General features: G+C 38.0%; 1 protein-coding gene across 1 annotated transcript in view; it reads right to left on the minus strand.

The window, feature by feature from the left end:
* The window catches only part of LOC136008083 (sodium channel protein type 5 subunit alpha-like), a 36,441-nt gene extending 13,373 nt beyond the window's left edge, over positions 1–23,068 (minus strand). Inside the window, exons 1-17 of the mRNA XM_065666865.1 lie at positions 22,814–23,068; positions 21,698–21,822; positions 20,588–20,692; positions 18,845–18,973; positions 17,989–18,080; positions 17,099–17,320; positions 14,808–14,865; positions 13,972–14,113; positions 13,289–13,486; positions 12,160–12,336; positions 11,220–11,621; positions 10,413–10,539; positions 8,238–8,476; positions 7,693–7,893; positions 6,557–6,910; positions 3,875–4,312; positions 1,595–1,715 (exon numbers count right to left, since the gene is read on the minus strand). Of these exons, the coding sequence (XP_065522937.1) occupies positions 1,595–1,715; positions 3,875–4,312; positions 6,557–6,910; positions 7,693–7,893; positions 8,238–8,476; positions 10,413–10,539; positions 11,220–11,621; positions 12,160–12,336; positions 13,289–13,486; positions 13,972–14,113; positions 14,808–14,865; positions 17,099–17,320; positions 17,989–18,080; positions 18,845–18,973; positions 20,588–20,692; positions 21,698–21,822; positions 22,814–23,068 (3,385 nt within the window). The remainder of the gene's footprint in view (positions 1–1,594; positions 1,716–3,874; positions 4,313–6,556; positions 6,911–7,692; positions 7,894–8,237; positions 8,477–10,412; positions 10,540–11,219; positions 11,622–12,159; positions 12,337–13,288; positions 13,487–13,971; positions 14,114–14,807; positions 14,866–17,098; positions 17,321–17,988; positions 18,081–18,844; positions 18,974–20,587; positions 20,693–21,697; positions 21,823–22,813) is intronic.
* Between the last annotated feature and the right edge of the window lie 1,055 nt (positions 23,069–24,123).

Consider the following 24,123-nt stretch of genomic DNA (forward strand, 5'->3'; position numbering starts at 1 on the left):
GAACACTGCCAGGGATGAGGCATTCACAGCTTCCCTGGGCAACCCATTCCAGTGCCTCACCACCCTAACAGGAAAGAACTTCTTCCTTATATCCAATCTAAACTTCCCCTGTTTAAGTTTTAACCTATTACTCCTTGTCCTATCACTACAGTTCCTGGTGAGGAGTCCCCCTCCAGCATCCATGTAGGCCCCCTTCAGACACTGGAAGGCTGCTATGAGGTCTCCACGCAGCCTTCTCTTCTCCAGGCTGAACAGCCCCAACTCTCATGAATTCATTCTTCCTACCCTAACATGTTAGGGTAGGAAGAATTCAGAAAAGTACAGAAGAAATCGTGAAACTATTTCTAAAGCTAGATGTTGTATGATGATTTGAGAAGGGATTCCCATGTTATCACCTTATAGAAATTCCACTTCATCCTAGAAGCTTCTCTCTGCTTATTTCACTCCTTTGTTTGCTACAGATATAGTTCACAGAGTGCTATTCGAGGAATAAACATTCATACACAGTTGCAAAGTTGTGATGGTTAGAGACCCTTTTTTGTGTTTGTCTCAAAGCAACTCAAAAGACAGCAGGAACTGCCAGTGTGTTATCTCTCTGGCAAACGGCCGGGGTCAGAGCACTGATCCTGCTCTGCCAAGGTGGGGGATGCTTTCCCGTGTTGTTCACCCCAAGGCTGTGAAGATTAATTGCCCGGGCAACAAACTGCCCGGAGACAGTGACACAGATACAGCTGTGCCTGCCAGGGCACAATGTGAACTGGGTCTGGGGTTTACCTGATACCCCTGCAGATGAGTCTCACCTGCGGGAGGAGACCAAGAGGGACGGACCCTATGAAAAAGCAGATGACCTTCAGCCATGTAGCCATGTGGTGCATCCCTCCACCCTGGATCACAGCAGACTCGCTGACCACAAGGATCACAAGGACTCCAGGGACCACAACTGAAAGAATTTCCACTTGCTGACCAAGAGGACGTTGCTGGATCCATGGGGTGGTGATCCTGTTTCTCTGTTTATTTTCCTTCCTCCTTTTTTCCTTCTGCTTTGGATATTATATAAGAACCTGCCACCTCCTGACAGTTTTAGGGAAGTTTACAATAAAATTGTTTTGGTTTTCAGCCTCCAGAGCTCCCATGGTTCCTCCAGTGAATCGTGCTGAGTGTAGCAAAAGATCACCTCCCCACACATGGGGACAGGACAAAAGTACAAACCAATCTGATGAGAAAAGTGGCCATTGCCAGGTGAGATCCGATCACATACACTATTATGCTAAACTCCAGAAGTGACTTGGATTCTGTCCAACAGAGTGGAATTTACCTTACCTCACTATAACAATCTCCTTTTGGGGTATTGGGTCTATGCCATTCCCCAGATACCAATAGGAGCAGTCGGCATTAAGGGGAAGGTAGGTTATTTTTCAGGTATCACAATCTCTCAATTGACTAGAGAGGCAGAAAGATTTGGATTATTTATTCAACTTCCAGGTAACTAATATTAGCTGAAAATAACCACACCCCACAGACTTAGTATCACTAGAGAAACAAGTTGGGGTTTGACTCTTCTCACTTCCCAGTACTGAAATCATGAGAGCCTTACCTTCTGGAAAACAGTCTTCTGGAGTCTTGAAGTCTTCAGCAAACTCTGGAATCTGTTTCAAAAGGTCTTCAGGATTTGTCAGATCCACTGTGCTTCCTTCGGAAGAGCTGATGCTGTTAAACTATGGAACAAAAGAAGATCAGGTTTTGATTCTTTCCGCATTCAGCCTCAAATAAATAAATTTACCCCCCAAAAAATAAATTTAAAACTTGGCTATGTACTAATATTTCAAATAGTGTGGCTAATTGAACAAACTTTGTGATCTTACAAGTTTATGAACTTAGAATTGCCAATAGAGGCCAAATATAATTGCAATATCTGTCTACATGGACCAGATGTAACCACTTAATAAACTGGTAGATTGAAGAGGTTTTAAATTGCTTATAATCATATATAGTCCTCAAAGCAAGATAAACCACTTGAGTTAAAACCGTGAAATCATGCAAAGATACATTCAAACAGGAGAAGCAGACAAATATATCAGGTTCTGAATACCCATAGCAGAATTTATGAAGTAGAAATTGAAATCATACATTTCCAGTTACAAAGCTTTTTGCTATCCCATTACACCACACATAATGTATGATGAGTCAGCAGTTTCTTACAAATTACTTCCTCTATGCTTTGCTTTTATGTTTGCATATTGGTGTTCGTTACTTTTTAAATGTATTCTTTATTCAAAATTATTCAAAGAATATTTTTGATTAAAAACTACTACCTTTAATGTCATAGTGAGAATGTAATTTCAAGTATTACTTTTCTTGAAATCAAGATATTTAGGACACGGGCAGACATGATGGAATTTCCTACTTGGAAGCATCTCTCTTTCAATATCAGTTTGGATTTTTCCCTTCCTCTTGTTTTTTTGTGGACTCAGGTTTCAATAATTGGAAAGTAGCAGAGAGTTTTAAATAAATTATTTATGTGAATCCAATTATTCTGTAAATTTTTCCCTACTAAACACCATTTCCTATACATACATTTTCTTAAATATCAATGCCTAGAAACAAGCACAGCTTTGATTTTATTCACAGATTTACAACTGTCATTAATCAGCCAAACAGGCTACTACAAGCTCAGAGTTGCTTTTGCCACTGAATCCCACTCCAGCAAATTCTTGAACAGAAACATGCCTGTTCTGGACCAGAGTTGGAAAGTCAATGCCATAGGAAAAAAAATTGTTACCTCTTTTTCTTCTGGTGATGACAATTCAAACTTCCTATCCTTTCCCAGGTAAAGCACACTGAATTCTTCAGAGGAAAATCCTGATCCTTTACTCCAGCTGCTTGAATTTTTAGCTCTTTCTCCTCTTTGCCTCAGGTGATTTTCATCCTGAAAATAATCTGTGGATTAGAAGGGTTTTCTTTCCCCTTTTTAGGAGGTGGACAAGTTGGAAGGGAAAGAAAGATAAGATGTGCATTTCATTTAAAGTAGGACTCTCCTGACAAAATCATAAGATACAATCTTTTTGGTTCTCTGATTTTACCTAAAGATAAAGAGAGAGGGATTTTTCTCATCAGACATGTGGCAAACTAATGAATTCCAGCGAACTAGCCAAAAGTTAAGTGAGAATTTTTGCGCAAGAATTAAGACTGGCACATAAGGTAGGAAATCTTGAGACTAAACTGGCAATTTTCTATGGTTAAAATAGATCTGAAAAATTAAGAGTACACAAAGAAATAGGATAACATATGCTAGCATGTAAAAAACATTACGTTAATAAAGCCAATCCACGCTTATGCCTTCTAATTTTTTCTAATAATTACTACATACTATACACAGCAAGGACAAGTAGAGAGAATGGACCAGAGCTATAAATTTGTATTATCAGTCTGTGACAATGTTCTTTATGCAGAACATGCATTTTTGCTCTGTTATATAAGTAATTCCAAAATAGTTGGCATTATTCACATAATGGGGTTTTTTTACATAATAATTCCAAGTTCACCACAGACTGCCACAATTATCTGTGGGCAATCTATGAGCTATACAATCAGATGTGTGTTACACAGCAGGTCAGCTAGGAATTCCTGCAGCAAACCCAACAATTTATGGTCTTTCTTTTAAGACCATGAAAGAATTCTGATTTTAAAAGGCTCCAAATAATAATTTACCCTCACTTTAAACATTATACTCTTGGTTCTAGTTCAAAATTTGGTAACTCTGGAAACAGATCAACATATGTCACCCTGCTCTGCTAGAGACATGCTTCCACCATACATGCATCCGTCAACATACATATGATGCTACTGTCCCAATGCAAATGAAGAAATTCATTACCTGTTTGCTGTATTCTGTGTCTGTAAATGTGCTCAGCTTATCATCATCTTCAAAATCCTCACTTGTATTCTCTGCCTCAGCAATAGGGACGCAAACAAATACATTGGGATTGGTAATAAAATCTTCAAGACCTAAGCATTTGTCCCCATTTTTCTCAGCCCATTCATTATTGTAATTCTCTTTACAATTTTTTATTTCTTCACACTTGAACCCAAGTTTGTTCTGTGCAGTCAGTTTGATTTTCTTCCTGTGAGCTTTCTTTATATGCTTGAGCTTTCCACAAAAGGTATCCCATGTAACGCTCTTCACGAAGTGAAATCCCTTGTGAATCCGAGCAAAGGCAATACGAAGGTTGTTCATCTCTCCATCATCCTCTGCTGTCTGAAGACAGTCTGCACTGAAGGAATTCAGCAGTAGTGCAATGAAAAGGTTGAGAACCTGAAAGTCATTGAAATAACAAAATTAAAAGTCACAATGGTAGCATTTGGAAAACTAAATTCTAGCAGATATTACCAAAGTTCAGCCTTACTAAGCAATCCAAACAATGTAATAACACAATTACTATGACTGATCATGTTGTGGTTGTTTAAGCAAAATTCTCCCTCAGGAATTTCAATGTCTCCATGATCCTTTTCCTCCCGGAAGTTATTTAAATTAGTAGCTATGTCCTGGGTTTACCAGGAGCCGTTTTGCTCCTTCTTAGTAACTGGTGCAGCGCTGTGTTTTGACTTCCAGCCTGGGCAGAGAGCTGATAATACCGATTGTTTTTAATTGTTGCTAAGTAATGTTTATTCTGGCCAAGGACTTTGTGAGTCTCATGCTCTGCTGGGGATGAGGGGAGGCCGGGAGGAAGCAGAGACAGGACACCTGACCCAAACTGGCCAAAGAGGTATTCCATACCACAGCACGTCATGCCCAGGAAGGTAACTGGGAGTTACCTGGAAGGGCACACTCTCTCTTGGGGGGGGGGGCGAACTCTTTTGGCGGTGGTATCGTATTCTCTTGTTATTTTCTCTTACCACTATTATCATTTGTGGTAGCAGCAGTGGTTTGTGTTATACCTTAGTTACTGGGCTGTTCTTATCTCAACCCGTGGGAGTTACATTCTCTCGATTCTCCTCCCCATCCCTCCGGGAGCAGGCAGGGGCGGGGGCGGGGGGGTTGAGTGGATGACCTGTGTGGGTCGGTTTAAACCAAGACAAGCTAAAACAGATTTGTGTATGCCAAATGCATTAGTTGGCCAAAACAGCTTTTCAAAGGTTATAGTAGTAACAAAGACTATGGTCATGGTTTGTCAGTTTAATAATGTCTCTTCCTTCTTCAAACTAGAATTAAATCAGGCCTCTGTGGAGCTGCTTTCAAAATCCTGTGAGATCAGATTCAAGCCCAGCAATTCAATTAAATCTGCAACATTGTCACAAAAGTAAAAATCAAAAAAAACTCAAAGTGAGGTTTCCACCCTACGTTTGAATAATTTTTTTAATGGAAGAAGTTATAAATCTAAACAACTTTTTTTGTTTGTTTGTTTTGTTGAGTGAATGGGAGGATTTAGATATTTTTCTAGTTGTTTCAGTTGTTCCAGTTTGGGATGGGATCTGTGTGTCTTAATTTTTATTGTGTCAGAACTGGGCAGATAAAACACCTGAGTCACCCAAGGACTACAGTCAGTAGAGAACATTCACCCTCCAGAGACAAATTCACCCCATCTGTCTTAGTCATTGACCGTAGGTTGGAATAAATCTCACTCTTAGACACGCCTCTTGTTTACTTTCAGCATAAGAAAACCTAGACAAAGAATGTAGGCTAGACACTTAATTGTTTGACAGTTAATATTATGTGATATGAATATAATTCACAGCATCTCATTACTGAAATCAATCACTGAGGTGTAGAACTGGTGGAACTTCAAACCAGGGGATTTGGGATTCAGCCATAGAACAGGTATTTCCCAGAAAGGGCTGCCCAAAATTAATTCTTTTAAATTAATCATGTAAATTAAGGGAAAATTGATAAATGAATGATACTAAGAATGACATGCGAAACAAAGATTTTTTGTGATTGGGGCACTATGAAATGACAGACCAGGACCAGGAAGGCAGTCTGCTTCTTATGCCCCAGCGCGGGTGTGTAGGAGTGTGTAGTGTATGCCATAGCAGGATCTAGGTTTTGGATATAAATATACTTAGAGATAATTAAATATAATCTTGATTTCAGTGTTAGGAGTATAGATTCTGCCATTTGCTGATAAAGAATTCAGTACTTGCATGAGCTCTTAAAATAAAGGAAAAAATTAAAAATTGATTTTTTGATTTACAGAAGGACTTTAGCATTTAGCTCCATTAATTCAAGCACATAAGCCATAAGCCTTACTGATTATTTACATCCAAATCCCAAGATGTGAAGAAAGATAGTTGCCTGTATTACATTTACTGCAAAGATATTCCTCATCACATTGCCACAGGAAAAGGTCAAGTGATGCTGTGTGCAAAGCACACAAAATGGGAAAATATGGTTAGCGGTTCAAAGGCAACAGGCAAGGGGCTTTTGCAGACCATAACATATAGAAGTAATTTTTCCACTTGTGTTTAGGGAAACTGGCTCTTGTTAGGCAGAGAGGGGAATAGCAGTTTAGTAGATTCAGCTATAGACAGAATGAAGAGAAGAAAATACCGGAAAACTCACCACTAAATTTCCTATCACCATGACCAGCAGAAAGACAAGAAGGCACAGTGGTGGTTCAGCAACCACCATGCAGTCCCACATGGTCTCAATCCATTCTCCACAAAGAATTCGGAAAACGACGAGGAACGAGTGGAAAAAGTCCATCATGTGCCAGCGTGGCTTGCCATATTTGTTTATTTTATGGCTGTTCTCCAGATAGCTTCTCCCAAAAAGTTGCACCCCTACTATAGCAAAAATGAAAACGATGATTGCCAGGACGAGGGTCAGATTACTCAGTGCTCCCAGGGAGTTACCAATTATTTTAATTAGAGTGTTTAAGGTTGGCCAGGACTTTGCCAGTTTGAAGACCCTCAGCTGCGTAGCAACATAAAACATAGTGTTAGACATCAGTAGAGGTAACCCATCTTTGCACCATTCAAATCCCGCAAAAAAACACTCTAGATATTGTGAACTATTCCAGCATGCAATATTTGCAGCACTGTGGCACTAGAACTTTTTAAAAAGTATTCATAGGTTTGTTTTGTTGGTTTTCTTTAATTGAGTAACATTGCAAACATAAACTAACCACCTCATAAAGGACCAGTTTAACTAGAGTCCCTGATTAGCCTTTGCCCCGCACAGGTAGGTATCCATAAAATGCACCTAATGTAGATTATGGTGCCTAACTTACGTGTATCACAAAGGACCAAAGCTGGGAGACCAACTATTGTATTATTATGAAAGGACCCTGCATTTTGGTACAGCAATATAAATTAGTTCATGGTATATTATATGAATTCCTTATCATTTCACATCTATTTTTAAGTATAGGTGTTTTTCTGTATTTGTACTCTGACACTTTTTTCCTAAGTTTCCTGTGCTGGTTTTTATACTTTTGATACAAGATTTATAACATGACTGCTCTGGAATATTTTTTCCTCTGAATATTTTTTAGCATGTTCGACAGAAATATGTCATTTAAGCTCTGGCTTTAATATCACAAGTAGTTTAAGAGTGTGCTTCTTATTCCTACAGCCAAAAGGAAGAAACAATATTAAAAATAATCATATATTTCCTGCACCCTAACAGCAGACAACAGGAGTATTCTCTGCTATATTCACAACGTAAAGTTTTATACAACCGATTGTGAAGCTTACCAGTCTGAAGGATCTTAAAACTGACAGGGTTCCTCCTTTTCGCCTTTCTTTCTTGCTTCTTTGTTTGGGTAAACTCAGTTCAATTAAACTCAATGTGACAATTATACTGTCAAAAATATTCCAGGGTTGCTGAAAGTAGTAATAGGGATCTAAAGCAATGATTTTTAAAATCATTTCTGCAGTGAAGATTCCTGTAAAAACCTATGACAAAGGAACAGTAACATCAGCCTAAAAAGTAGCCATGAATTTATCATACCCTTAGATCATGTTCCTTCAAGTAACATTCATGGACAGGTCAACAAGATGCATTTTTATGAACTTCTAATACACTTTTAATTAAAATGGGAGGATTGATTTCTTCCTTCTCAGGAGTGTGTTAGAAGTATATCGATAAAATCTGGGTACTGTATATATTAGATATTCAGAGTTTATAAATGCAGAGTTTGCTAATCTTTCATTTTTACAGTTACTCTCTGTGTCTCAAGTGAAAACACCCATCAATCAACCCCTGGTGTAAAAGGTCACATAGCTGAGAGTTTGCTTACCAAGTTGCCTACATTTAGCATCGATTTAAAATTATCTGACATATTATTGTGCTCCAGTGCCATGAACAAAGTGTTCATTACAATGCAAACAGTGATGGTGAGATCAATAAAGGGATCCTTTATGAAAGCAGCCACTTTTGTCTTGATTCTCACCCAAAGTGGGCAACAGTCCCAAATTAGATACTTTAAAGCAAAATTATTCAGGCAGGGTGGGCATCTCCGTCGAGATTCTTCAAGTTCTAAATGCAAAAGAAAGCCCCACTATAATTAGTTATCACTGAACAAGCTGGTGAATATTACTACTTCAAGTATTCAAACGACCAGAAGAAAAAGGAAACCTCACATCTCACACAGAGCCACCAAGCTTCCCTCCACTTCCTACCATTCATGTAGTCCTTACATCAGCTAATAAACATGAAGATAAAATTCAGAGAAAATTTGATTCAAAATGCATTAATGTAAATATACTTCATAAGACTTTTGACCAGGTTTTATTTGGCTTAAACCTGTATTACAACAATCTGACTAAATTCACGTATATGATGCAGTGGCCAAACCACAGTCTGTAGGTCAATATAGCATGCAAAGGCACTTTTCATCTTATTCTTTCATAGATGTCTAGGACAGTGGCTGTATCACAGCCAACATCTTTTTGTCTCCTCTAACTCTTAACGGAGTCCAAAGAGTCAACAGCAGTCACAGGAATTCTGATTATAGCTGAGGCAAATACAAACTACAGTGCCTAAAATTTGACCTTAGGTTACTTCTACTGGAAAGGTCATGTCTACAGTTTCTCAGTTGATACAAGTAGCCACACTCACCCACTTTCTGTAATTAAAATATGGGACAGAAGCTGTCCTGGCTTTATAAATTTGGGTCAAATATAAACCTCATAGCCTTTTTTCTTACAACACCAATATTAAGGAGTCCTTCAAAACACTTTTGACCCTGCTGAAGTCCCTTGCAAATTCATTGACAAATTGGAACTTCAAGCTAAATACAAGCACAGTAGGTATTAGTAGTAACCTGGTGTTCAGGGATCTGAACATTTTTTAGACATCAGATGAGCTGGATCTGAGCCTTATCTTTTTCTTAGTTGGACCTGTCCTTGCTTCTTCCCACTGTTGAGTTTTCACTTTTCCCCCTCCAGGCTCAAGTCTCTGATCCCACTCTACAGTGCTTATTCCAGTGTGACCATCTTGACTCAGTCTCACTCCTGGACTAGCCCTTGTCCTCTGTTTTTCTAGATCAAATGGTTTCCTCTTTATGTATACAGTGTGTATCCGTCAGGACTAGTGTTCAGGTCCTGTCAAAGACCCTTTCCTCTACCCTTTCAGATACCTGTTGTCAGGTTAATCCACAGCCACAGAGATACAAGTTCTGTTCCATCCCATTTCACAACCGAAAGTATGCAACAAAAACCTGATCTTTGGTGAATTACACCACAAAGCAAGTCTCCACTGGATGTATTGCAACTGTGATTGTCTCAAGAAAAAAAACCTAAAGATTTTATAAAAGGGATATCCCTGCTACAACAGATCCAACATTCACCCCACCCCTGCTAAATCCCATACTTGTGGTCTAAGAACTGGTGATAGAGCTCCTCAACAGGGACAAAACAAAACAAGACTGACTTTCTCATCCTGAACAACTTGGGCTGAAATTTTTCAGTAAGATCTGCAACAAAACTATCAAAGTGATAAAACAACCTAAAATAAATCATGTGTAAAGTTAAAGGAACAAAATAGTGGGGTTAAGTATTGAAAATCCAGGAACTGCCACAACTGATTTTGCTTGCATAATCTTATTATTGGATTCTGCATGCCTATGGCTCTGCCAGTGGCATATCACAAGTCACAGGGTCAGGGGGAGGAAATAGTATCTCAATCCTGCACCTCAGGTGCTAGAGAAACTCTTTCTACCCACTCTCCCTCCAATCTCCTTTACTGTTTGTCGTACAAAACAAGATCTTACAATAGTCAAAGAATGTGTTCCAGTACACAACTGTGTGATAATGCGCTTTTTTTCTTTTTTACAAGAGAGGCATATTAACCATGAAACTCCTAACTACACACCTACAAATCTCTGTTAACCTTTAAGAAATGTATTGACATTTTGGTCTTTCATGCTAGCATTACCTTAGGATTGAAATAAGCATAATGAGGAACCACTTACCCTCCAAGACACTGGTAATTATGCTAACTGCACTTGCTGCCCTTTGTCTCTGAAGTGCCTCATTAAAGTACTCCACTGACAGATGAGGAGGCAAATGCATCATGCTGCTCTCATCATTTACAGCTGGCTGCTTAAAGAAATAAACATGATTAGGGAGATACTACTGGAATAAAATTAAGTAGGATGTGATGATGGGGAACTATGGAAGTTAACAGGAACAATGACACACAGCCAAATAAATTCACCTTTTTGCAAGATGTAATAGTTGTTAAGAATGAAGGTCTTACTTTTCATAAGTAGCACTAGAGTAAATAGATCCTGCAAGTAAGTAATAGCAACAGGGCAAACATAAACATTGGAAATAAGTCCATGAGGGGCAATAGGCCTTGGAAATATTCCAGAGTTTAATGGACAAGGAGACAGATGAGAGATAAACTGGTAGAAGAGCATCTCTACCCACTTGGGGAACTTACAAAGTTTCTGCATAATGCTAAAGGTTCTATGAAGGGGAAAGAAATTACAGGTGCTGCTCAAAACGCACCCCCTGGGCAGGGTATGGGATAAAAAAACTCATTGGTGATTTGTAAGGCCAGTACTAGGAACCTTCAAAACTATGTTAAAATAAATTGTGAATAGCAGAAAAGTAAGGTTTATAACAGAAATGCTGAAGTCTGGTTTTCAAGAGCTTCCCACATCAGTATACTTCATTTCACATCACAAACTGCTATTACACTCTTAAGAAAAAACTGCCACTTACAGAGAAACCATATTATAAAGTATTTATTGAAAAAAATATATTTTCCTTACCGGATTCCCCTTTCCTGGGTCTTCCATTACCGGTGGAAGCATTACTCCTTCGGAAGACACTGGATCTAGGCTGTGCACCTTGCTGCCTCCTCCTCCCATCATGGAAATCACACCATTGCAGTCATCCATGTTAGCCCACTTGCTGCTGTGCACACAGTTTGGCGTAGCAGGGTGAGAGCTTTGGCTTATTTGACTTTGCACACTGGATCGTCTTCCCATCTGCGTGACCGACAGTGACCGACACTGGATTTTGTGTTCCCCAGCACTGCAGTTTTCCTCATCACTGAAATCCGTTCTGGAATCAACTTCTAAAGCAGGTATTTGGAAATTGAACACGCTCCCATGGCTAAGCCTGCGTTTCGCCTGATTTGCATTGGGTCCGTACACCAGTCCAAGGAAAGACTAAAAGACAAGGAAAAGCAATACAGAGAGAACACCATAATATCACAGAGAAAATTCAGGGAAGAAATAAATGTTTAGAGTTTCATAGCAGTTCCTATCAACCACTGCAAGTCCAAAATTCTTATTTGATTCAGGTTTTTCATGGAGGTTTATGCTTAGATTTTAAACATCAGATAATAAAATTCTATCAGCAGTAGCAGCTATTTTTGTGATAAGCTTTATATTTATGTTTTAAGTGAGAAATTTTAAAGAGAGGATGGCACAGAAGTTAAATTCTGATAATCATTCACCATTTTCTGTTTCTCAGTGTTACAGAAAATGTATTTTAACTGTTATTATAACTTCCTTTCTGTCCTTCATTTATAGTATTTCCTTCTTTTTCAAATTAATTTTTACATTGAATTCTTCCTTATTTATTTTAAAGATTTAAGAGTGATTTTTGTAAGTTTTTGCAATGAGATTTGGTTTGTGCTTTCAATTTATTTTAGTAATGAAATTGGAAAAGCTGTGAAGATCTCAGATTCAGACAATAGATTACCAACTTGCGTTGACTGTCCGTTGACTGTGACTTGGGGAATTGTTCTTCACTTTCTTCTATCCCCAAGGACTGATTTCTCTTTTTCCTATTGCTTCTTTCTTTGATTTCTTTGGGAGACAGAGAAGAAGCTTCAAAGGAGCTAATTGACAGGACATCAATTCCTTTAATAGCCAATGACTGAAATTAAAACAGAAACATGGGTGATGTTTTTGCTGGGTACTTTAAATATAAGCAGAAAGAAAAAACACTTCTGTGCTCTTTATTATTTCCTTTTAAAAATTTGTGTTTCATAAAACTAGTTAAAAATCTTCCATTTTTTAAATCTACATGAAAAGAAAGAGGAGAGAATTTCCCCAGCATATGGAGCACTGAACAATATGCTATTTGCAGTATGTTACATGAGCATGTGTATTGAACCTGCCAGGGACAAAGTAATCACATTATAGCTCTTATTCTTCCACATGGCAGATTTGCTTACAACAAAATTACTCCATTTGAAAATGATGTTGTAGAATATATCCTTTTCCCCAAATTAATGCTCAAAGAGTATTAAAATTCTGTCTTTTCATTGGGGATCCTTGGGACTGTATTCACACTGTGGCTGACTTTCATTTCTATACTGAATTTAGGACAATGTTGTCGAAAAGAGAAGTTTTTTGTTCTAGAAGTTTCTAAGCTATTTAAGTTACCAAGACACTTTCATTCAACTATGATAGGTTTTGGCTCAGATGCTAATGCGGTTAACAGAATTACTGTATATTTCTCTGCTCAGCAGCCCACAATGATAAAATTGAATAAAAAGTAAAAACAAGTACATTTTCTTTTGGAAGCTGCTAGTTAATTTTATGGTATGATTTTATACTTTATACAGGTCTTAAAATACTATTTTTTTACAGTTACAGCAGCCTTTAATGCTCATTATCCACAATAAAAGTTATTGTTTCACAGGAAAAATACACAGCTGAACATGGAATTGCTCCTGTAACTCTAGGAATCACTACTTTCAGTAAGTTATCACTTGCTCCTGCTCCCATGAGTGACTACTTTATACACAAGGAGTTATGCTTTCCCTTATGTGACTGATGCCAGGACGCTGAGACAAATGCTTGCAAGGGAATAATTTACATACCTCCTGCTCCTTCTGCAATAATTCCATGGCTTCACGAAATTTCCTTTCCTTTGCCTCCGTTTCAGCAATGGTGGCCTTATTCTGCTCTTCATATGCCATTGTTACTACAGCCAGAATCAAGTTGACTAGATAAAATGAGCCCAGAAAGATGACCAGCATGAAGAAGAGTATATACACCTTCCCAGCAGCTCTGAGGGTCTGTAAGCAACACATCCCAGAGATAAAAATTGCCATAAAAAATAACGAATAGTCTTTCAATGTGTCCCTGAAATTCTTTTGAATCACTCAGCTTCCTAGACATAATGGTTTAGGAAGCTTGAATGGAAATATGACTTCCTTGGTCCTTCTTCTCCCTCTTCCTGCACCATTGCCTACGAATAACTGATCATACACCCCATGAGAACTACTAGGGAGGCACTGCTATATTTTTGAAGGACAATACAGGACACTTTTAGGACTTTTTAAGTCCCTAAACAAGCAGGGTGATAGGTCTATTGCTGGGAAGCACTTCAGCATCCCTTTTCTAGGAGACACAGCTTGTGGAAAGGGAAAAAGGAGGATGTGGGCTTGATGACTTGCAGCTATTGCTTTTCTCTGAGGTTTCACACCCTTTCCACACATTTTTTGCTTTGGCTCTTGCTCTTCCTGGAAGACCAGTTCTGAATTACGCACAAAGCTGGTACCTGCTGGTACAGACGCTCCCAGTAGTCCTGGGTCATCAGGCGGAACAAAGAAAGAAAAGCCCAGCCAAAGGAATCAAAACTAGTGAAACCGTAATCAGGATTTGGCCCAATTTTCAAGCATATATAGTCTGGAGGACAGACCCTAGAAGTAAAAATAAAAAGTGGAGCTCTTTTAAGCATGCAGATTCCAAGGAGAACTTCAGATTATGTGAGAGCTCTGATGATTATTCAGCTCTGCATTTCATTAGATTGCAAACCCATTGTCTACTCTGGGTAGTATTGTCTGGAAAGTGGGATGAAAAAAACAACACCTATAACCCAGCAGCAGAGGAAGAGAGGCTGGAGTAAACCACCAGCCCAGGACAGCTTCCTCATACCCTGCCTTTCACTGCAAAGTAGACACATTCCCTCCTTGCCCAAACCTGCCCTCTAAAGTCCATGTTTTATTTTTCCAGTTTAACAGTCATGACCCTTCACAGAGAGGAGCATGTCTGTCCTGTGCTATATGTGAGATCTTTCATGTTTTCGGTTCTCTTGTACATCCATGGGGAAGAGAAAGACAATGCTCTCGAAAAGGCTCAAAGGAATTTAGAAGAAGTAATAATGTAGAATGAATAAAAATTTAGAATAAATAAATAATTTAGAATAAGCGAACTGCAGGCTCATACTTCACTCCTTACAAGTTATCTGGCTGTTTATTATATTGTCTTGTCTGTGTTCATGTCGCTGCATTTAAGAAAACCTCGGAATTTCTGCTTATGCCTCATATGACTGAGCAAATATGGAAGCACTAAGGCAGACAAAACTTCCAAAGAAGAAATATTAAGTGTACTTACCCAGCACCAGGGCCACATAGCAAAATATCTGAGGTGCCCTCTTTCTTAGCAAAGTATGCTATAAAAAAGGGGGGAAAAGTTAAAAAGAAATCAATTTTTAGCCTGAATCTTCTATCCTTTAATGTGAGTAGTGACAAGCAATCAGTGACCTCTAAGTGTATTGCGCGCACACATGAACAGGTTTCCCACACTCACAGTAACTGCACCAGATTGCAAGATGTCCTCGTTTATAAACCTGTGCATGCACAGATTTCGGAGTGCAGGCAGCCTTAAAACAGAATTTAAAAAAATATCACTTTGGCACCATCTGCATAAAGGAAACGAAGAATTAGAGGGCACGGGCACAAGCACAGTCCCTGGGCTGGTAACAGCACAAACTCTTTTGGGTTCGTAGCAATTAGCCCTCTTCCAGGGCAGTGTACAAGCATAATACGGAATAGCACAGACCACTTCTAATGAGCAATAAAAAAATCAAAGCTCTGTTTTGAGAGGGAAGAACACGGATTCACACCATGTCGTGGCACTGCTCAGCTGAGCCAAACTGCAGGTCCTAACCCCGCTTAGCTGAGAAAAAGAGATTTCTTCATTAGGATGCTCTAGTAGACTTTTTGACCTCTTCCCCTACTTCTCTTAGCATTAGGTACCCTGCTGCCCAAGTACCAGACTGAAAGTAATAGCTTTAGTGCTATTAGCTATTTAACCCCATTAAGACGTGGGGTTATTATCCCAGATTCAAGGGAGGTTTCATGTCTTCCTGGTGTTTCACAAACCTCAGCTGGGCTCATCAGGTAAGTTGGCATGATTCAGAGCCAACATGTCTTCAGCATCAACTGTACCATACCATGTAAATACACCATAAAGGAACGAGTCATTATCTGAGCTACTTTCCTTCTGAATTTTGTTCAGTTTTGTTCCTGCCATCTGACAAAAAGGTTTTCTTAAGAAGATTCAGTGATTGAGCTTCAGAGAATCATAAGAACATGCAGTTCTCCAGGTAGGAGATGGGAACTTCCCACAAAATCAGGATCAAAGCATCCCATTTAAAAAAAAAAAGTAAAAAAAAAAAAAAAAATTAAAAAATTCAAAACTGGACTTGTAGGGCTATAAATCCTAAATCCTATGGGAAAGTCACCTAGTTTTCATTCAATCTGTCTGGGCTCTCCTATTCTTTTTATCATCATTGCAAATCACCCTGAATACACGATGTATTTTGTTTCCTGTTTCTTCAACTAAATGCTAAAGAAACTCAGCAATTTTAGCCAAATTTTGTCACACACGTGGTCTCCTTTGTGGTAGTCCAGCCACCACCTGATTTCTTTTGACGTTTGCTTTCAATGACGATTTTTACAACATTCTGTATATGTAAATGACTTTGTTCTTAGGTGCACTTTTTGGTAGGTGCAAGAGTTTCTTGGAAAAGGTTTTTCCTCAAAAATCTTTCATACAAAGTCTTTCTCTCTCTGGACTATGAAGTTATTAAAGAAATCCTGTCTGAACAAATCTTTCACACACAGTGAGTACAAACAGCAATCCTGTATGGCTTTTTTATGTATTTCAGCATTTCCACTGCGAAAATGCTTCTCTCCTTCCTTAACTACGGCTGTGTCTGAACTTGCTGGTGGAGGTTTTCTTCAGTGATGAAGCTTTCTTCACATTTTTGACATAGACATTGTTTAATTTGTATTTTTTCATGTATATTGAGGCTTTTCCTTTAGCACAAGGATTTTTCTTACTGAATTGCATCTTATAGTTGCTGGTCCTGTATGGTTTGGTGTATTTTCAGTTCTCTGCTCTATGCTTCCACCACCAGCCTCAGTTGTATACATGAAAGATGTATATTGTAGATATATAAGACATAAAAAGAAGATACATAGGATGTAAAGAAGAATGCAACTTTGACTTTTAAAAAAATTCCTCTGTTTCAAACTGAGAACTAATTCTCTGGGCAGCAAAATGAAGATGTACAGGCTCTTCAGCATGTAGCAGAAGGTGAACTTTGGGGAATTACAGCAGAGAATGAGCTAATGCATTTTTCAGTTATTGCCATATCATTCTGGGAAACAGAGCTGGACGTTACTGGAAAATTTGGGAGTGTTATTTCTTACAATGAAGGGAAGGGATGCACTCCTGAATGCCTGCAAGCTGCTCTGGCAATCTGAAGGCCATTATCAGGTGGTTACTCACCAAAATATCAGCTACCAAAACATCAATATAATTTTCAACAGTGGTTACACATGCATTCATAAGTGTCTATATCATAATCTAAAAAAGAATTAAGGAAGAAAAGTTACCTGTATCATTAGCAAACATTTCATAGGATTCCCATGTTTTGTTAAGGACATAAGGTATTTTACTGAACTCTGTAGAGTTCCTGATACACTTTTGTCTTAGATTGCCCTTAAAAAGCTGGAGGCCAATGAGAGCAAAGACACTCAGGCAGAAAACAGTCAGGATCATCACATTGGCAAGTTTCTTAACGGACTGAATAAGTGCCCCCACAATGATCTTGAGCCCTAGGAAGACAATAAATGAAGAAAAACTGGCTTGAAAAACTGAGATTCTTACATAATGCTTGATTAGAGATAAAACAGCACATAACAACCAAAGTAACAAAATTACTGAAGAATATATGGCAAATATATTTGCAATGCAAGTGTAGTTTAGATGACAGAGATTAATATGAAAAACACATTTTCCCCCTCATTTGATTGACCATAAAATTTCCACATGTTCCTTTAATCCCTATAAAATATTTAGGTACGGTTGAACAACCCAAAACAGGTCAGTTTTTCTTATGCAGAATGAGTAATATATGTAATTCAAAAGAAATCTAAAAAAGGAAATTTCTAACACTGGGAATCTGTGAAGAAACTGGAAATACTGGACAGAAGAATGAATATGATCAAAAAGATCTGAAAGAAAAGACAGAGACAACCCCCTGGTTCTTAATTTGTATTTCATCATGAGAAAGAATCTACTGACTTTCTAACTAAGGGAGAAGTGCGAAGGAAACTGTTTTTTCCAGGGATGGTGTAATACGGTTAACAGTAAAGTCTGCTCAAAGGAAAAAAATAATTAAAAAAAAATTAAAAACAAAAAGGAAAGGCAAACCCAACATTTTGGCTGGAGCAAAGAATCAGTTGTAAGTAACAGCAAATATTCAGCAAATAGGGTTTCTTACCTGGAACTACTGAAATGGTTTTTAAAGCTCTCAGAACCCTGAAAGTCCGAAGAACTGACACACTCCCCAAGTTACTAAATGCTCCCACATATCTGTAAAGTCAGGACATTATATGTCAAGTGGTTGAAGCTGAGTAAACCAGGCAATTATTTTACAGTGGTCATTCTGAACTGTCAATCCTTCTGAGCATATTTTAAGTATTAATAAACTATGTATCTAGGATTTGTCTGAGGACATAAAATAGAAATCCATTTCTTGATTATTAGAGTTTCCTCATGAGGTAGCTCTTGGCTTGTGCACAACTGCTTTTGTGTCAGCATCTTAACTATTATGCATTTGAAATATGCACTTAAAATAATTCATTTCAGGTGGAAACACTGGCTGAACTGGTTTGATCTCCCATCTGTAGGTACACCTAACCAGTATAAAAGCTTTCTAATTACCACAAACTGAAGCTCAAACTATGATGTATGGAGGCAAAAAGAACAAATTTAATCCACCATCGTGGTGTCTATGCATACTACTTTATTATCTAGCTTACACTACCAGTCACAGGATTAGTATGTTTGTATTTGACAGCCTAGCTATTATATTTCACTGATTGAAATGTATCCATTCCTCTACACTCACCACAGAGTATATCTTACTCTAAATAGTTCTACTCCCATCTTGAAAGACTAACACATTGTTATACAGTGACTAATAAAACAAGAAGAGTCAATATCCTTGATAGTTTCAGATGCAATTAGGACCCAGAGGTTTTTGTACTTCAGATAGTCTTTTGCACTGTACCAGTAAGACTTTTCAAACAGAACGCTTCAAACAGGTAATCCATATTTTACATATTCCTACTTACGCCATGACGATAACACTGAAATCCAACCAGTTCCAGGGATCTCGAAGGAAAGTGAATTCATTTAGGCAGAATCCTCTTGCCAATATTTTTATCAATGATTCAAAAGTGTAAATGCCAGTGAAAGTAAATCTAAGGAAAGGAGAAAAGAGCCAAAGGAAAACAGCAATACTAGCAATTAACAGAAGAGACAGTCAGACTATTTATTGTCTAAGCCAAAACCCAAGCCAATGCAGCAGAGAAGTGAGGGAAAGGTGGCTGTTGGTTTGAATGTATTCTATCAGCATCTGATTCCCATGGACTTTGAGGCAGTAGTTGACGGCAATCTGTACATGGCTATTACTGTGCTTGCCTGTAACATGTTTTTTTGACATTCCACAATTTTTTTTCAAACTCTTTCGTGTGAATCCCCATAATTTACTCTTAGCTACTTGCTAAAATAAAAGCTCTTGCTAACAAAACTCTTAGCTACTTGGTAAAATAAAGATCAAAACTTGCTGTCTTCCTCTGGTTTCTAGTGGCCAAGCAGATGTATGATATGTTGTGTGTTATTTACTTTGGGCACACAGCACCCATTTCTGTGCAGAATGCTCGAAACACTTAGATAAATATAAGAGTACAGGATTTTCAATTTAAGATGGCAATTATTCTTATTAATGGAAAATTATCAGTAAAAGCTCTTCTGTACTTACTAAGTGCACTTCTCATTTCAGCAAGGCAGCAATCTCCCTACAGAATTCAAAAGGCATTCATTTGATAGTCAGCAAATGCACTAAAGAAATTATTTGGATGTAGTGCTTCCCTTTTCATTTAGAAAGAAGGGTTCTGAAATTATTATTGAAATGCATTTGAACGGTAGTTTTGATGCCAACTGCTACTGCAACTCTAATCTTTAATGCTCTCATAGGTAGTGAGATACCACAGCATCTTCTGGAGATATGTATATCAATACCATGCTTGCAGAGGATTTGGCATTCCCAACTGTTTCAGTGTCATACAACAAGAAATAGGAACAATTTCAGACTTGTTTTTAAAACTAAATATTTTGGAACCTTGTCCTTTGCATTAGGTGTTAGAATTATTACATTCTAACATTTTTATGCCAAACAGAAAAAAATGAGAGCTGAAATATAATTTAAAAAAGGTAAAAACCTGTAATTATCCAGCTTAAGTGTTACTACAAAGGCACAGGATTTATTGTGACTTAACATTGCAAGTGTTGGCAGTTCTGAAGATAAGAGCTTTACTTTCTAACAGTGTCCTGCAGATCAGGAGCTTTTGACAGAATGTTTTATTAGAGCAAAACTCAGCATTTCAATATTATTAACAAGATTTTTAAGAGAAAGCAGCTCTTGATGTGCTTCATCAACATCAACAATGGGAAATGTGTCTGGATAAAAAGCAAATAATTAGTGAGTAACTTCTGGAAATGGGATAACAAACTGGAGCAGTAGGGCAGACATGAAGCTAGTTCAACACTGGAACTTTGTCTACACTTACTCTCTCCTACAACACCACAATTATCATAGATATTGAGTTTAGAGACAAAAGTACTCCCTCAAAGAAAAACAGAAAACAAAGAAAAACAAACAGAAAACAAAGAAAATCTTGCTTAAGATGTTGCTTAAGCAACTTTCCTTCTAAATCCCCCACCAACTATCTTGATTGAAGGTGGCAAGATAAATCTCAATATTTCAATATAAGTACGGAATTAAAAGGCATACATACCCGCAGATAGATACTTACTCAACATACTTGTTCCATGAAGGAGATGGAGAAGCTTTAGAGGACTCGGTCAGAGCCATGAATACACAATTAGTTAAAATAGTGCACATGATAAACAAAGTGAATAATGTAAGTCATGGGAGTGAAGGCAAAGAATATGACATTGATTCAGAAACATAACTAAATATTCTATCAGTTATAGGCATAGTATCTGGTTCTGAGTTTAGGGCTCTCCATCCCCATGAAAAATCTGCTGGCTTTAGCTTCAAGCATTGTCAAACTGTCATAAAGCCTGGAGCTGGACCACGAGTCTTGAAATGATAATATCAGCCAACTTGCTGCCCAGGGAAGGTCTCAAATGAGAGGCATCACCCTTCCAGGGATGTCTGTCAATGATACAATGTCAACTTTGGACCCATTGCAGCTAACTCAGCACCACAGAGTCAAGAGATGGATGGAAACCTAAAATCCACACAGGGATACAGCAGACTGCACTGTGCCTGATTAAGCCCCAAGCAACAGCTCTGGTCTCATTCCCCAATGCCAAGCTGCAGCAATACACTAGTGATTCCTTGCCCCTTAAATCTGATGTATGAAGTGGGGTCTCTATTACTTTTATGTTTCAAGGGCATTCCCTGCAACACCACCCCTGGAAATTTTCACTTTCATATACCCAAGATATATTTTTTCAATCCAATTTCTGAAAGCAACTAAATTTACATACTTTTTCTTTTCTTAAACTGGCTAATGGTTAATCAGCTTTGGTACATGAATTGAATTCCTACAGTTTGGGTAAATGGAAGATGAGAGAGAAGATAGGGATCTTGTTCATCTTCTCACTGAGAAAGGTTTTAGTATGAGGTACTTGTTAATGGGACATCAGGAAATCAACATCAGGGATCATTCTCAGAACACATATCTGTAGAAATATCAGGCTTCCATACTCCCAGTACTCGCTATTTATTTGTGAGTAGCACAAAGGCAACAAGTCAATAATGATTTCTAAGGTAATTCAGAATTAGAAATCATCTGGAGTGAGGAAAAGACTAAATTGATTCAATGCTCCAAAATACATAAGCACAGGATGACATAGGGGTTTGTAATCAGGAAGAGGAAATGAAGCCAACAAAAGGATATGAATGTACTAAAATTTTAATTGCTGCTCTTCGAATTGGATGGAAAGGACTGAGGATCCACAAGGCACTTGTAGCAGTAAATCTGAAGATTGTTTTCTGCTTGTTTAGTACTATGAAGATCTTAAAAAAAAAATAAAGAAACATGAAGTTTTCACGAAGTTGAACATAGAGCATATTTTTGTGCCATATCCTGTTGCATCAGTGATGAGCAAGAGCTTGATCTTAACTTTGTTTGTTGACTGTTTCTGATATGTTGTAATATTTGCTATACTTTCATCGGAGTGATGAAAGATTTAATACCCATTAACTGTGAAGCTGTAAAAAAAAACAAAACTCAGCAGGAAATGATTTTATAAACCTTAGGACTTGCAAAGAGTTGTGCACAGAGCTAGCCTTGCTTATGACTATTCTCTCAAATAGAACCTCCCACTGAGTCATGATAAACAGAGGTGGAAGGAAGAACTGCAGCCTTTAACATTGCTGTTGTTGAGTGATCCTCTAGCTGTAAGACTGTAGAAATTAATTCAAAGTATTAACCATTTCTCAAGCAATAAACATAATTTCCAATGGATTAGCCCCCATTTTCTCTGTTCTTTATTGAAAATTGAATTCTTCAATATTTCATAACTAGAATATAGAGTTTGAATAAGTAGGCTTTAAGGATTCATCAGCAAATGTTTAAAAATGTTTTTTATACATAGGTGATCATTTATTGTACATGTAAGCGGAGCATAACCATTGAGATGGAAAGAAGCATAGTTTCAAGTCATGGCATTTAAGAAAATTTACAAAATTATCATAATTTCTTGTAGATTTGACTCAGCCCACCCTTTTCTTCCTTTATCCACTTTATTTTTTCTGCTTCCATTCTGATTCAAATGTTAATCAAGTTCATACTATTTAATTCCTATGATTCAAAATTAAGCTTTTCTAAAGAAGATTACAGCATGTCATTCAGCTGTGCCAACTGCACGCATTATTATAATCTAGAAAGGGATGATATTTTTTCCAAAGGGATGTAAGCAAAACAGTTTGAGAGATCATTCACATAAACCCTTCTTAGCAATATGGTAAGACAAGCTAAAATCAAAGCGTTGTGGCTGGCTCTAACCTTACGATCTTTGTAGTAAGGGTCAAGATCCTCCAACGGCTCCCCAATGAGCTCTGGAGGAGGATTTCCATAAAGAGCTGGTAACTTCTGGAAAGCTTTTAGGTCAAGTTGAGGACGTGGTTTCTCCTCAGGTTTCTGGTCTATAGTATTTCTTCTACAACTCTTCTTAGCAGCAATCCTCTTTTTGATGGCAGCCAAGGATTCGGAAGTGAACTTACGGAAGTTGTTGGTACCAGGTAGTAAGAACTCGGCCATTTTTCATTCTTCTCTTCCTGTCACTAATTCTGTTCAAATAATAGAAACAAGTAGAAAGAAATTCAGATAACTCCAAAATAGGTAAGTTAAGAAAATTAAACAACTGGTTGTCCATGTGTGGCTAGTAACATCGATTTCTGAGCCATCAGCTTCTAAAAAGAAAAAAAAGAAATAAATGATCAATAACTATTTCAGTGAGATGCCTGGGGTGTGGGCAGACCTCTGTAAACTTCAGAGTACCTTATTTAAGATTCCTGTTTCCCTGAATGTTCTTGAGATATTGTTCAGAAAAAAATCTAAGGTACTGATTTAACACAGTATTTGCAAACAGGACAGTAAAACCCAAACTGCAGCAACATCGAATATGTGAAAGTTATGTCAGAAACAGAAGGACCAGGTATTAAATTAACTAGTGCAGAGTAAACACTCAGGGCGATAATGCATCCTGGTGGTGTTAGCACAGGAATGTGCTGCGCTCAAGCATCAGATTTAACTCATGACCTGTAGAGTCAGTACTGACTGACACAGTGGTCAGAAATGCTTGATCTGCTAAGTACCAAGCATTAATTTTATGCCCATTTGTCAGAACAACAAAAGTGAGATTATACTAGAAAAATACTTTGCATTATTTAATGGAGAAATTTGGTCAGGTATTGGACAGTATCCATGTAACTAAAAGCAACCTGAGTCCATACTTGGCAGTATAGTGAATCCAACCTTTTACCTTAACACTGAAAAACTTCAAAGCAAGCCGATGAAATGCAGATATATTGACAGTGAATAAACTGAAAATTATACACAGAGTAAGATGACCCAGACCTGTATCCTTGTGCTAAACTCACTCAGAAGCTCTATAAGGAGATCTCTCTAAAATATTTCCTTTGATTATGACCTCTAGGAAGACACTATTGATTCAGTACAGTCACCGAGCTACTGAGCCAGTGGAATCCCACCTGCACACTGTGACTGAACCCATCTGGTAGAGGACTTTACCCAGGGTGGATCACTGTTGACTATGGGTAGATTGCATTAGAAGCACAAGGCCAGGTCCTTCC

This window comes from Lathamus discolor, chromosome 2 (genome assembly GCF_037157495.1).
Source record: "Lathamus discolor isolate bLatDis1 chromosome 2, bLatDis1.hap1, whole genome shotgun sequence".
Taxonomy (NCBI): Eukaryota; Metazoa; Chordata; class Aves; order Psittaciformes; family Psittacidae; genus Lathamus; species Lathamus discolor.